Source organism: Podarcis raffonei, chromosome 3 (assembly GCF_027172205.1).
Source record: "Podarcis raffonei isolate rPodRaf1 chromosome 3, rPodRaf1.pri, whole genome shotgun sequence".
NCBI classification, from domain to species: Eukaryota; Metazoa; Chordata; class Lepidosauria; order Squamata; family Lacertidae; genus Podarcis; species Podarcis raffonei.
In genome coordinates this window covers 72,628,176-72,641,583 of record NC_070604.1, presented here as the reverse complement: position 1 = coordinate 72,641,583, position 13,408 = coordinate 72,628,176, and the positions used below count along the sequence as shown (strand labels likewise).

General features: G+C 42.9%; 1 protein-coding gene across 4 annotated transcripts in view; it reads left to right on the top strand.

Moving 5' to 3' along the window:
- Nucleotides 1–281: 281 nt before the first annotated feature.
- PRKN (parkin RBR E3 ubiquitin protein ligase) overlaps nt 282–13,408 on the top strand; it is a 589,279-nt gene continuing 576,152 nt past the window's right edge. Inside the window, exon 1 of one of the 4 annotated variants that reach the window (XM_053382343.1) lies at nt 282–507. In XM_053382343.1, the coding sequence (XP_053238318.1) occupies nt 501–507 (7 nt within the window). In that variant the 5' untranslated portion in view covers nt 282–500. The remainder of the gene's footprint in view (nt 508–13,408) is intronic. The other 3 variants (XM_053382342.1, XM_053382339.1, XM_053382341.1) reach the window with 3 other exon arrangements.

Sequence of the window (13,408 nt, the reverse complement as noted above, 5' to 3'; positions counted from 1 at the left end):
GGTAAGCAAAGGCAAAAAGGTCATAGGATATGCCTGTGAACGAAGCAGTAGAGGAATGCCGTGCTCAGCGCGCCCACTTGCCTCACAAAGGTTGAGGGCAAATTATCCCACCCGCCCTTTAAATCACTGAGGTCCTGAATGCCTGCAGCGGGACTCAGGCGTCGCTTTTATTCCTGTCTCCTGGTACTGAACACAACAAGGCGGCGGCGGGAGGGCAGATACCAATATTTGCTTGTGCTGTGTATTATTGCTGTAGCGACGTCCTGTTATGCGCTATTTATAGACATTAGCAGGGCGAAGCCGGGGAAGTGAGCAAGCAAGGAGACTACGTTTCCCAGAGTGCACTGCCGCAAGAAGCGCCTCACTTCGCCTGCGCAGTATTCGGGTTGCAGCTCCGGCGGCCTGCAGGGAGCGTTGTATCCTGAAGGTTGACATTGCTGTGAATGTGGACAGGGCAGGCTATGTGAGCGCCCCCTCCTCCTCCTCCTCCTCCGCTGGCTATGATAGGTGAGTGGGACCCGGATGCAACGTCCCCCTTTGATCCCCTCCCGGCACAACGGGGAAATGGCGGGCGGGTGAAGGGTGTTCGTGGTTTTCCAGGAACAGTGCAGTTTTGCTGAATATCCTAATCCCTATGTATGAACACAGAAATACACCCACGTGACACCGCAGCCTGTGAGCTCCAGTTTATATAAATTCTATGTAGCTCGTACATTGCCAAAATACCCGCTAAACATTTTACTTTATCCATGTACATACATATATATTCCCCCTTTTTTGCATTCCACCCCACTTAACAAATAAAAACGAACGTATCTTTAATTATAGTCAAGCAAGCATTTAGGTACTTAACAGGCTTCTGATCCAAACAGTAATGCTGTTCATATCACAGAAATTCATTGGTTAGTGATTTGGGGCGGGGGCGGGGGAGAGACACCTTTTTCCTAAAAAGAGCAGCCTACTCTTGTGTAACACCAAAAGCTCACTGCCTCCTCCATCTGGATGCTACTTTGCACACTCAGCCCTCCCCAGCGTGAGAGCCAAAACACCAGGTTAGGTTAAGCACCCCTTAGGGAGAAAAAGTTTTCACTGTGACACTTATTTTTGAAAGTAGCAGCAGCCGCCAAATTAGCAGCTGTTGCTCGTGAGGAGAGGTAATCAGTCAGGAAAAGGTTATTTCTTCCTCCTGGACCTTTTTATTTTTATTTTACCTTATTTCTTCCTCCTGTTGCCCTGTAGCAGAAAATGGGCACTGCCGCCCTGTCTTGCTGCCCCACTGCTGTGGTTCTTGAGCTCAGGCAAGCTAGAGAAAGTGCTGTCTGCTTCTCTACCTTCGTTCTCCAGCTCATCCCCTCTAGGCATAGGCAGAAGAAAGCCTGAGCCTCTTCCCATTCACTTGTAACCTTGGTGGTACAACATAAGTTAAGGAGCAGCCACCTCATCCTCTCACTCCCCTGTGTCATGGGGCCCTGTGAACTCAGTCCTTCCCATCATACTGTCAAGAGAAAGGTGATGAATAAGGAGGCAGAGGTAACTACTCTTCAAAGAGCAGCCTCTGCCTGCTTTTGCTGCCTCTGGATGGCTCCTAGTCTTTACTGCTGTGCCACTCTAGAAAGGGGATGCCCAGGAGCAGGCAGAGTCTTCCAGAGGGGTCTGGCATGTGATCAGTCACCTGTGGTGTGCAAAGCAAGTGTATTAAATGGCCAGGCCACACCCATTGCAGCCATGCAATCCCTGGAGGGATGGCTGGGGTGAATGTGGCCCTAGATCCAATAAATGAATAAACAGTTTCATAGAGAGAGCCTCAGGTGAGATCGCCAACCCTTTGTGGTATACTGCTCAGAGAGAAAGGGGAAAAGCAGAGAGTAGGCAGAAGCAGGTGTCCATTCTTTTTCTCTAGGCAACACTATGGGTGTAATCCTTCCCACTGTGTTGCCCTCAGAAGATGAATAAGAGAGAGGAGACAGTAGAAGCACAGTAGAGATACATCCTCCCTCTTTTAAAGTGAGAGACTTCAAAAGAGAAGGTGCTGGACTGGAGGTTACAGAAGTTTGGCGGGGGGTACCTCTCCCCTTCCAGCTTCTCCCCAATCTCTGTTGCAGGGCTTAAATAAGATCATTCATGTTGGTGGAGGTCATTGGGCAAACCTAAACAAAACAACTCTTCTGAAACATCTGTTTTGATGAATTAAGATTTCCCATTAAGCAAAGGGGACTCTTTTTTTATTTAATATTATTTATTTAGAGCATTTGCACCCCACTCTTCAGCCAAAAAAGAGTGGCTTACATACAATCAAATTAAGACAAATCCCTTCCATAGGCTTACAATCTTAACAAAACACAACACACAAGGGCAAGGAACAGGGACGGAAGAACAAAAGCAAAAGTAGACAGCAGTTTCTAAACAGTTTTTTCTATGATGACTAGCTGGCACATAAACATAGTGTTCTCCACATCCTTCATTGGTAAGAAGTCCATTAACAATGCTGGACTGGAGGGTTTAGTTTGCTTTGGATGAGATAGCACTCAGACACATTTTATTTACAAATATACACATTGGAAGCAAATAGGCTTTAGCAACAGCTAGCCGAGCTATTGGTTCCTAAAGAACCATTGTTTTAGCTACCTGGATGGGACTGCCCACAGCACAGTTAAGCTACCTCTAGTGAAATATATTCACACTCTGCTTCTTCCCAGCTTACAACTGCAAACTCATTTTTTCTTCTCTTCCCCTTAGCTGGTGGGTTATCACCTTCCCAACTCTGATGTGTATTGCATTTCAGAAGCTGGAGAGAAAGCCCCAGTTGTCAGAAGTGTTCCTCTGCTTTTGGTCACACCCTTGTCCACTTGGGCCTGCTCATATTAATCAAAACAGCTGGACTCACAATAGAAGTTTCTGCCAACATGTGATCTGTCACAAATCATTCCTGCTATGATTCATAGCTATTGGGCCTGAGTTGCCAATTTCACTAAATGTTTTCTAGCTTGCAAGACCATGGAAGAAAAGGAAGCAAGGCTTAAACTAATTTTCCACCATCCAACAGAGAGTTGCAGCACAATCCAGTACATGATTACTTGGAAATTAACCCCAATTGTGTTGAGTGAGGTTTATTACTAGAAAAGCATTCATGTGGTTGCAACCTTAGGCATGGCTAAACCAACAGAAAAAACCCAGATTAAACACATTATAGTCTGCGGTTATATTGTGGCCCAGACCACACCAGTGATGTAACCATATTGTACTGGAAGGAAGAAGGAGATCATTCCCATAAGCCTCTTATTTTATTTATCCCAAGGATCTATATGCACCTCAACATAGTAATTTTTACAGGTTCTACTTCAGTTATTTGGAACTTTATATAATTAGTAATTTATGGTAATTTATACCAAAAAAAAAGAACAGATGCATATTTATGTTTTTTTTAGCCATATTTTTTAAAAATGCTTTTTGATACATTTTAATTCATCTGTATATTTTGAGATGCATTTTGTGGTTGGTTGATTCATGGATTTAGGTGTTCACAAGTGGACTGGAATGTCTGTGAAATGTTCAGAAAAGCTGTGATGGTTGTGTAGTGATACTCGTTTACTTCTGAATGATGTGTTTTTTTTATATCCCCAAGAGATTGTGCATCCTTGGTCTGAATATCTGAAAAGCTTTTAAAAGTTAAGTTTGGTGGTTTAGTCTGTGTGGGTTTTTTTCCCTTTTCTTTTTTTCTTTTCAGTCACTGAAAATACTAAGTGAAGTATTTGTAATAGCTCCCTTCATTTTAGTTCTTGCTACTGTCTTGCATTCCAGAGGGAATTTGTGGAAAGTCTGGCTTTCAGTAAAAAGCTGTGTGTGTGTGTTTCTGTTCTTCAGTAAATAATGTGGAATACTGAGGAAAATTCTATACTCCTTGATAAAGCATACATTTGTTGAAATATTGTGTGCCAGTCTGCTGCATCTTGTTTTGCTGACAGTTATTGTTATCCAGGGTAGAAGCACTACTTCCTTTCTGGACAGCAGTGGAGAAATACTACCTGCAAAGAATATTTTATCAGGCCTCTAACTCTATCAGTAGCTGTTATGTGCGGGGCGGATTGATCTAAATACTCAATTTAAATCAAATTTCCAAGGTTCTAATGCATATATTTCCTGAACAATCATGCATACTAATTGGTTGCTATGAAAATTAAGTGGCACATGTTCACAACTGAATATAGCTTTTATACTCCCCAGGAGAATAATCCAAAACCTCTCTTCATGGATACTACTTGGCTTTTGCACTACAAAAAGTAGACTATACACGCTTAAGGACACTAAGGAATATCAGTTATTTGAAGACTGGACCTTGCAATCTTATACACACATAACCAAGAGCAAGTCTCCCTGGGTATCAAGAGACCTAGATGTTTACTCAGAAGAATAGGATTACATGGGAAGTGCCCAGAACTTTTCAGACACAAACGCTGGTAGGAAAACCTTATCCCATGATATGGAAACTCTACCAAATTAAACTCAAATGAGCGCACAGCAGACAAAACTATGACTAATAAAAGCAATACATATACCGTAGTTTTGCTGAATTGATTCCGTTGTGAACCATAAGCACAGGCTAGCTGATAAAATGTATCATGTTAAAACTCCACTTGCGCAGCTGATAAAATTAATCAAGTTAAACTACATGTGCAATGTAGCAGGGTGGTTGATACCAGTTTAGATAACACCCATACTTTGTTTCTGGCTTAAATATGGGAAGGCAACAACAAAAAGCATCACCACTGTCAAAACCAACACCATATCATGAAAATTATGGTGTGTAAACCATACCACTGAGAAGAGCCCCTTTAACTGGTGCATTTTAAGGTACAAAAAACCATAAACATCACCAGTGCCTTGTGATGAAAATCATGTGTTCTAGGTTGGGGCCCTTTTAACCTATTCAGTAATCCAGCCCTGGTAAAAATGGCCACAATTTCTGTCATCATCAGAAGGCGCAGCACAAAGTATATATATTATTGACTGTTCTGTGACCTTCCCATAGACCACCTGAATGGATCTCACAGACCACAGTTTGAGAACTACTTAGTTCTCCTAGAAGACTGACATTGCAGCACAGCCATGCCCCACGTGATAAACCTCTGCCTTACACATTTTTGTGTGTGGAGAGTCCTTTGATGATTAAATGCAAAGCATTTTGTGTGCAGTTGCATGGAAGAAAGTGATTCAGCTTAATTAATCCGTTGCTTGCATTCTGAAAATGCTGTGGCAAGTACAGTGGGTACTAAACTGCAGAATCTCATGTGCTGCCTTTCGGTCAGAAGGAGAGAGAGGCTGAGGAGGTTGAATCAGTCTTGTTCATCCGAAACAGATGCAGCGCACTACCAAGACTGACTTTTGCAGGGCATTAAATGTTCCAAACTAGCAAGCAGTGCTATTTTTCTAGAAAAAAAGGGTTCCAGAACTCATCACGAATGCCTCCCTCGTTCTCTTTTAACGGCAATGGTGTCCACCTGAGAGGTGCCGAAACGAAATTCCTGTGAGTTCCGGCTGAAAAAAAGCCCTGCCAGTAAGGAACATAATGCATGCATGCAGCCTCAGCTTTGGGACTGTGCGCACCAAATCTAGTGAAGGGTCTCATGTGTGGACACCTTATTTTCTGTGTTTGCATAAGAGGAAAAGTTACGAGTTTGGAAGCAAGCTACAGGCTTGCATGGGCCTTCTCCCAACCCCTCCATCTTCCTCTATAGGGTAGAGAGAGATGACCTGGGAATCCAGGATTTGAATCTCCAGTCAGCCATGAAGCTCTCTGGGTGACCTTGGAGCAGTCAGTACCTCTCAGCCAGTGTGGTGTAGTGGTTAAGAGCGATAGACTTGTAATCTGGGGAACTGGGTTCGCGTCTCCACTCCTCCACATGCAGCTGCTGAGTGACCTTGGGCTAGTCACACTTCTTTGAAGTCTCTCAGCTCCACTCACCTCACAGAGTGTTTGTTGTGGGGCAGGAAGGGAAAGGAGAATGTTAGCTGCTTTGAGACTCCCTAGGGTAGTGATAAAGCGGGATATCAAATCCAAACTCTTCTTCTTCTTCTTCAGCCTAACCCTATCTCACAGGGTTGTTGTGAGGATTTAATGGGAAGGGGAGAACCACATACACCACCCTGACTTCTGTGGAGGAAAAGATGGGACATAAATGCAATAAATAACTAAAAGTGTGGTATCCCCTTGTTCTTTCTGTGCTGCCCATAACCATGGTTCAGACGTACATGGACACTGGTCTCTCTCCAGGATTCCTTCTGACTGCAGAAGCTGGTTAAGATTTTTGGAGACTGTGTGTTTATATCCTACATGCTGCTCCTGATCATCAGCTTTATGTTTGTACTGCCCGGCTGGGTTCCTTTTTCAGTCTTAATTTTCTAATAAACTGAAATAATTTTGGGCACACATAAGGTTTGCGTTTCTTGCCTTTGCTGATCTGGTATCCTCTGTGGAATACATTCAGTAGAAACATCTGTTCGAGACTTCAGAATAATTACAATATCACTAAAAGCTTCGTAACCAGATTACTGAAACTTAATGTTAAAAATCTGATTTTCATTGATCTAATCCTTTCAGGTTCTTTCTTTCTTTCTTTTTTTCTCCCCTCAATGAAAAAAGAAATGACAGCAGGACAAAACTGATTAGTATTTACATAATGTGAATTTTAGTAGGCTTTCTTTTTTCTTGCTTCTTTCTTTTTTGCCTGTTCAAGTATGCTTCTTTATCAAGCTCTCTTAAGGCCTTTTCACCTATGTTGACCCTCTTCAGTTATGCGCTATTAATTCATCCTTTTACCATTGTGTCATACTGATAATCAGCATTTAATGTTAGAATCTTCTGGGGAGGTTTTGCCTTGTACCCCACCACTTTTTAAGGTGAGACTGGCATATATGCTTTTGCGGTGTTGCCTTGGTTTTGGAACTCTGCTCAGTGCCTTTCCTTTTGTCATAAAAATACAATAATAATTCCATTTGAACCACAACACTCACAAATCCACAGTTGGCAAATGAAAACTATATCGCACGGTTATCATATCCAGCTCCCCAGGGTTAGATGAAATAGATGAGTTTTGTAACTCCTCCAGAATACCATCAAGGACAAACAATATTTGATCACACTCTGAGGTCATTCAGGATCCTCAGAATGATTGTAAAAACTCTTCCCTTAGCTGTTGATGATTTCATGTAGTGAGGTAATATGGAACAGAGTTGATTTGATGAGTGCAACTGGTGTGAGGGGTTTGTAAAGTGGAAGACAGGCCATAAAGCATGTTGTCTCAAGACTGTGGAGCTTTAAAGGTTAACAGTAGCACCTTGAATGGGGCACAGATGTGAGATAAGTTTGTCACAGAACGGGTTGTATACATTCTTGTCTCTCTGTGTTCTTCAGGAGATGAGCTGCTGCTAGGAATGGAATTTTCTGATTTGGAGCTTATTCACATGACTATTTTTTTACTGTCCTTCTCCTTGATGTTGACTATTTTTTACCAGTTTCTCTAAAAAGATGAACAATTATTTCATGATTAAATTATTATTAATTTTATAATGAATGATTTTAGAGTGTTGTTTGTGTTGTACTTTTGTATTGTTTTATTGTTGTTAGCCGCCCTGAGCCCGGCTTCGGCTGGGGAGGGCGGGATATAAATAAAATTTATTATTATTATTATTATTATCCATCTACACACGTGTGGGCTGTGCCCACATGAGGGCATTTGTTTGTTCATGGGTCACTTTATGTTCACACATGAGCACTCTCAATTTTATGTCTTTGCAATCGTATCCCAGTGTTTCTCATCTACACTAGTGAGTAGTGCTTGATGGGATATCTTCGGGCTGTGTGTTGTTGCTCCCTCCCCTTGAGCAATTAATATTCCCCACCAACCTTAAGTTAGGGAAACCTGAGGTCCATTGTAGGCATGAGCACAGGTACTTTTTAGATTCTGTATTAGGGAGGTAATTGGGCATTTAATGGCCATTGCACAACACACAATTGTAAGATTTGGGATATGGCTGGAGCTTAATTGAGCTGTTGGTACAGAACGGTAAGGTATATCACATTGTTGAGAAATGTTAACATTTAAATTAAAAGTACTCAAAGGTCATTGTAGAACAGATAATTTTATTTTGATTTTATGACCTATGTCTGTATCTAATAGGATCCCTGAAGATTACTGTACAGTGGTACCTCGGGTTAAGAACTTAATTCATTCTGGAGGTCCATTCTTAACCTGAAACTGTTCTTAACCTGAGGTACCACTTTAGCTAATGGGGTCTCCCGCTGCCGCACAATTTCTGTTCTCATTCTGAGGTAAAGTTCTTAACCTGAGGTACTATTTCTGGGTTAGCAGAGTCTGTAACCCGAAGCGTCTGTAACCCGAGGTACCACTGTACTGTATACATTTTTATACTTGCTCAGTGTTTGTTTGTTGATTCTCACAGTCCTTTTTATTATTTGATCTTTTACTTGGTTTTGTCAATTATTATTATGCAATTGATTTTGTGTTTAGGATTTCTCAAACAAACACATGACAAACAAACATGCATGTACATTTCAGCATACATGTAAGTTTTGTGTCATTTCAAAAAAATAAATTTTAGTTTTGTTTTTATTTTGCATTAAATATTGGAAGGCAGCATAACTTTTCAGTGCTTTAGGGCAGGCATAGGCAAACTCGGCCCTCCAGGTGTTTTGGGACTACAATTCCCATCATCCCTGACCACTGGTCCTGTTAGCTAGGGATGATGGGAGTTCTGGTCCCAAAACATCTGGAGGGCCGGGTTTGCCTATGCCTGATTTAGGGCCTCTAATAGTCTTGATTTGCCCCTGTGTGAAACCTGTGGACCTCCTTATGTAGATTCAGGTCCCAAGCAAAATGCAGGAGCTGCATTTATTTCAGCTAGAGTTTACAATGCTGGCAGCAAGCACTTCAAATGTTTGTTTTCCATTAGAATATTTCTGTTTCTGCAAAATTGTTTTTATTTGGCTCTTCTTTCTCTCTTTTGCTACCCCCTCCCCCCCCTGCTTTAATCTCCTGAAATAGCAGATTAAGCTAAAAACTTTTCCCCAGTACTTCTAACAGTTTTCTCCAGAATTATCTTGTTGGAAGAAAATATTCCATCTGCTTCATTCCTTAACATAGCAAACCTCCTAAGTGAGCCTTGTGATAGAGACTGGCTGAATTCCACACAATGTGGTTGTTGGCCCCAAGCAAGATGAACACAATCTGTTTTCTCTAGTTCTATTAAAGGGAGAGTCGAGCGCCTTCATTTGCCTCTTGATTTTGTGATGCTTATGTTTTATGCCCTCCTTTCTTATAATAGCAGACTCCCTGCTGCTCACTCATGTTTGTATCTATACAGGTAAGCATCACACACAAATTTAAATACCTAGTGCGGCAGTGCTTTAGCATTTAAAGCCAAATCTTCATAGGCATTTGGCTGCTTGACTTCAATTAAGCATTTGAAGTTTGCAGAGGCGTTTAAGAACTTTGCATTATTCTTTCCAAGAGCATACCTGTTCTGTGAAAGTTTACCTGCGTAAGAGAGGTGCAGATTGTCAACCGAGCATTCTTCTGGTGGATTTTGCCCATATTGTGCACATTGTATTCAAAGGTGTGGTAGAATTTTCTTCTGCCTTCCAAATGCGTCACAATTTTTTCCCCCTTTATGGCATAGGTTTTTAATTTTCTGTTTGATAAATCTAATACTAAAAATGCAATAACAAATTGAGATAAAGCATCTGTTTCATTGAGTTTAGCATTTGGTTTGTTAAAATCCACCAAGACTTTTAGGCATAGGAGCCAACTCCTAGGGCCAAGGGGTCTTTGCCCCCCCAATAAAATATTTAAGGGAGCCAACCCCCCCCCCCAAAGTTGATGGGCATTGCCATTCAAATGGTGTCTGTGCACCACATCATGTGATCGATTATGAAGGTTCGGGCTCACTTGCCCCCCAATATATTATTCAAGTTCGCACCCCTGTGTTGGGATTCGCAGGATACTGAGTAAGTCTGCAGGCTTCAACAGGATGATGCAATACTCTGTGAAGTGCTGGGTCAGAGTGACTCAGCAGGAGTGTGATTAATGTGATTGGCTATCACCTGTTTTAAAAAGGAAAGCCTGTTCAACAGTAACTGTGGTGGTTGTGCTGTGGTGTGGTGGTGGAGAGTATCCGTTTGCCTTAAGGAGCAGGTACTCTGTATGGACTGTTTTTGTAAATACTTGTATATAGCTCACATTAAAAAGACTGCACTGAAAAAAACCTGGGACTCTGAGCGTTTTGCTGAAAGCGCCGCGAGGAATTTGCGACAGGGTTATGGGCCAGCACGCTTCCGCTGCGCAAGAGTACAGGTGGCAGTTATCTAGCCGTGGGTGGTAGAGGTGAGCTGCAGGGATGGAGCAGTCCAGAACTGGCGTGTTGCTGGAGAAGCTGACGGCCACGAACTATAGCACCTGGTTGGTCCGCATGCAACACTTCCTCAAACATGAGGGCCTGTGGAAGGTGGTGGAAACTACACCGCAGCCCCCTGAGGAGGATGAGGACGACGATGAAAAGCTGGCACTAGCAGAGGCCCAGCTAGAAAAGGATGAGAAAGCTTTGGCTACAATCATTTTTGGAGTGGACGACAGCCAGCTAGTCTACGTAGCTGATAAGGTGATGGCAAGTGAGGCGTGGAATGCGCTCAAGGCTGTCCATGTGTGAGAGACAGCTGGCTCACTGATAACATTGACCAGGAGACTGTACCGGTGTCGGAAGAAACCGGGGGACTCCCTGGTGAACCACCTAAAATTCCTAACAGGCTGTTTCCAGGAGCTAGCCTTAAGAGGGAGGCCTGTGGGGGAAGAGGACAAAGTCTTTATAGTCCTGAGTTCCCTTGATGACAGCTATGATATGCTGGTCAATTCCCTCGAGTCTGTAGAGACTGATAAGCTGACTCTGGAATACGTTACCCGACGGTTGTATGCAGAGGAGGACAGGCGTGCAGAGTGAAAGATGACCTCAGCCCAGCTGTTGGAGCATCCCACAGGGAACAACAGCCGGGAAGAGCAGAGGTGTCGGGAGCCGGAGAAACAGCCAGGAGGAGCTGCTGCAGACCAGCCGGTGGTCAACAAAGTAAAAAGGTGTTTTTGCGTCAAGTCCAGTGGACTTCTGCTGCGGGACTGCCCGAGGAAACAACAAAAACTGCAGAAGCACAGGAGGCAGCAGAGAGAGTCTACCGCTTGGGTGTCTGCAGATGGTCAAGAAAATGAAGAGCTGTGGGTTCTGGACAGTGGAGCTTCTCAAACCTTTTGTAAAAGAAAAGAATTGCTAACTGATGCTAGGGCTTCAAACAAAAAACATGTAAGTCTTGCTATGGGCCAGAAAGCTAATGTGGTTTGTGAGGGGGAGGTTGTGTTCCCACAACTGGGACACACATTCAGGAATGTGTTGTGTGTGCCTAGTTTGCAAAACAATCTCCTGAGCATTCCTGACTTGGCAAAAGCAGGCTTTGAAATAAACTTTGTGGGAGATCAGTGCCAGATAAAACAAAATGGGGCAGTGTTGGCAAATGCTATCCTTAGAACTAATATGTATGTACTGCAGTGTGAGTCTAAGGTTGCGAATGTGCAAAATGTCCCGACCCATGATATGTGTATTCATCTCCTGCACAGGCGTCTGGCTCATGCTAGCTATAAGGTGCTAAACAAAACATTGGAGTTGTGTGGGGGGATGAAAAACATAAAAAGTTGTGATAATTACTTAGACTTTAATATCTGCAAGGAGGTTAAAAGCAGGGCTTGCCCAGTAGCAAGAGCAAGCCAGAGAGAAACCAAAAAACCACTGGAGTTGATTCATGCTGATGTAACTGGTCCTTTTCCACCAAGTGTCTCCCATAACAAGTGCAGTTTGATCCTAGTGGATGACTATTCTAGATTTGGCTGGGTCTATCCATTAAAGCAAAAGTCTGACGTTGCCCAAACTTTGAAGTTCTGGGTAAGAAGGGTAGAAAGGCAACTTGGCGAAAAGGTGTGCTCTATTCAGACAGACAGGGGAGGAGAGTTTATGGCAAGCTCCCTAAGAAACTGGTTGCGTTCCCAAGGGATTAAACATAGGCTTACCAATGTGGCGACGCCTCAGGCGAATGGAGTAGCAGAGCGTAGGGGAGGTGTCTTGCAGACACAAATGAAAGCATTGTTAGCAGATGCAAATCTTCCAATTAAATACTGGGCTGAGAGTATTAAGACCGCGAATTATATTGGGAATCGCTTATGGTCAAGGGTACTAGATGACATACCCTATAAAATTCTCTATAACAAAAGTCCCAGTTTGCAACATTTGAGAATCTTTGGGACAAAGGCGTGGGTTGACATACCTGTAAAGAACCGAAGAAAAGGTGGGAAAAGGGCACAGCAGTTGCTATTTCTTGGGTATGAAAGTGGTACGAAAGCCTACAGGTTTGAAGATGATAAAAATCTTTTGAGCTATAGTCGATCAGCCAGCTTTAACGAGCAAAGAAATTGGCCCAAGATACATGCAAACCTGCTGCCAGAAAAAGTTTTACTGCCGAGCGTACCTGATAAGGCAGTTGAAACAAAGCTCTCCCAGAAAAACTGAAAGGGAGGAGGTAACGGTTGAGCATTTTTCTCCAGCTGCTAGCATGGAGCAGGGGAGAGAAGAAAGTGCAACAGGGACAGGAGGAGGTAAATCTTCAGAATCAATCCACCCCAAAAGTAGTCCTGAAGGTAGCCCAGGGGGTGAGGTTAATGAACCAAGGAGGTCTGCAAGAAGTAATAAAGGTCAACCTCCAGACCGTTATGGGTTCCCAGCCACCATAAACCAGGTTTGTGTAACTGAGCCAGAAAACTTTGAAGAAGTGCAAGAGTTACCTACTCTAGAGAAAGAGGCGTGGTTAAAGGCAATGCAGGCAGAGTATAACTCTCTGCTAAACAACAATGTGTTTGTACCTACAGAATTGCCTGAAGGTAAAAAGCCCATAAACTGTAAGTGGGTTTTTTAAGTGAAAAAGCTGGCTGATGGTAGTTGTCAGAGGAAAGCCAGGTTGGTTGCAAGGGGCTTTACACAAAGGAAAACGATACATTATGATGGAAGTGTTTGCCCCAACAGCAAAGGCTGAAACAGTAAAATCAGTTTTAGCAATGGCAAGTCTGACAGGGTTAAAAGTTAATCATTTTGATGTTGCCTCAGCATATTTAAATGCTCCTATTGACGCCAAGGTGTATTTACAGCAAATACCAGGTTATGAGCTGGAAAAAGACAGCATGGTGTTAAAGCCTCAAAGGGCACTATACGGTTTACACCAAAGTGCACGTCTATGGCATGAATGCATAGACACAACTTTGAAAAAGATGGGATTCAAACAAAGCCTGGCTGATTCCTGTTTATATTCAGC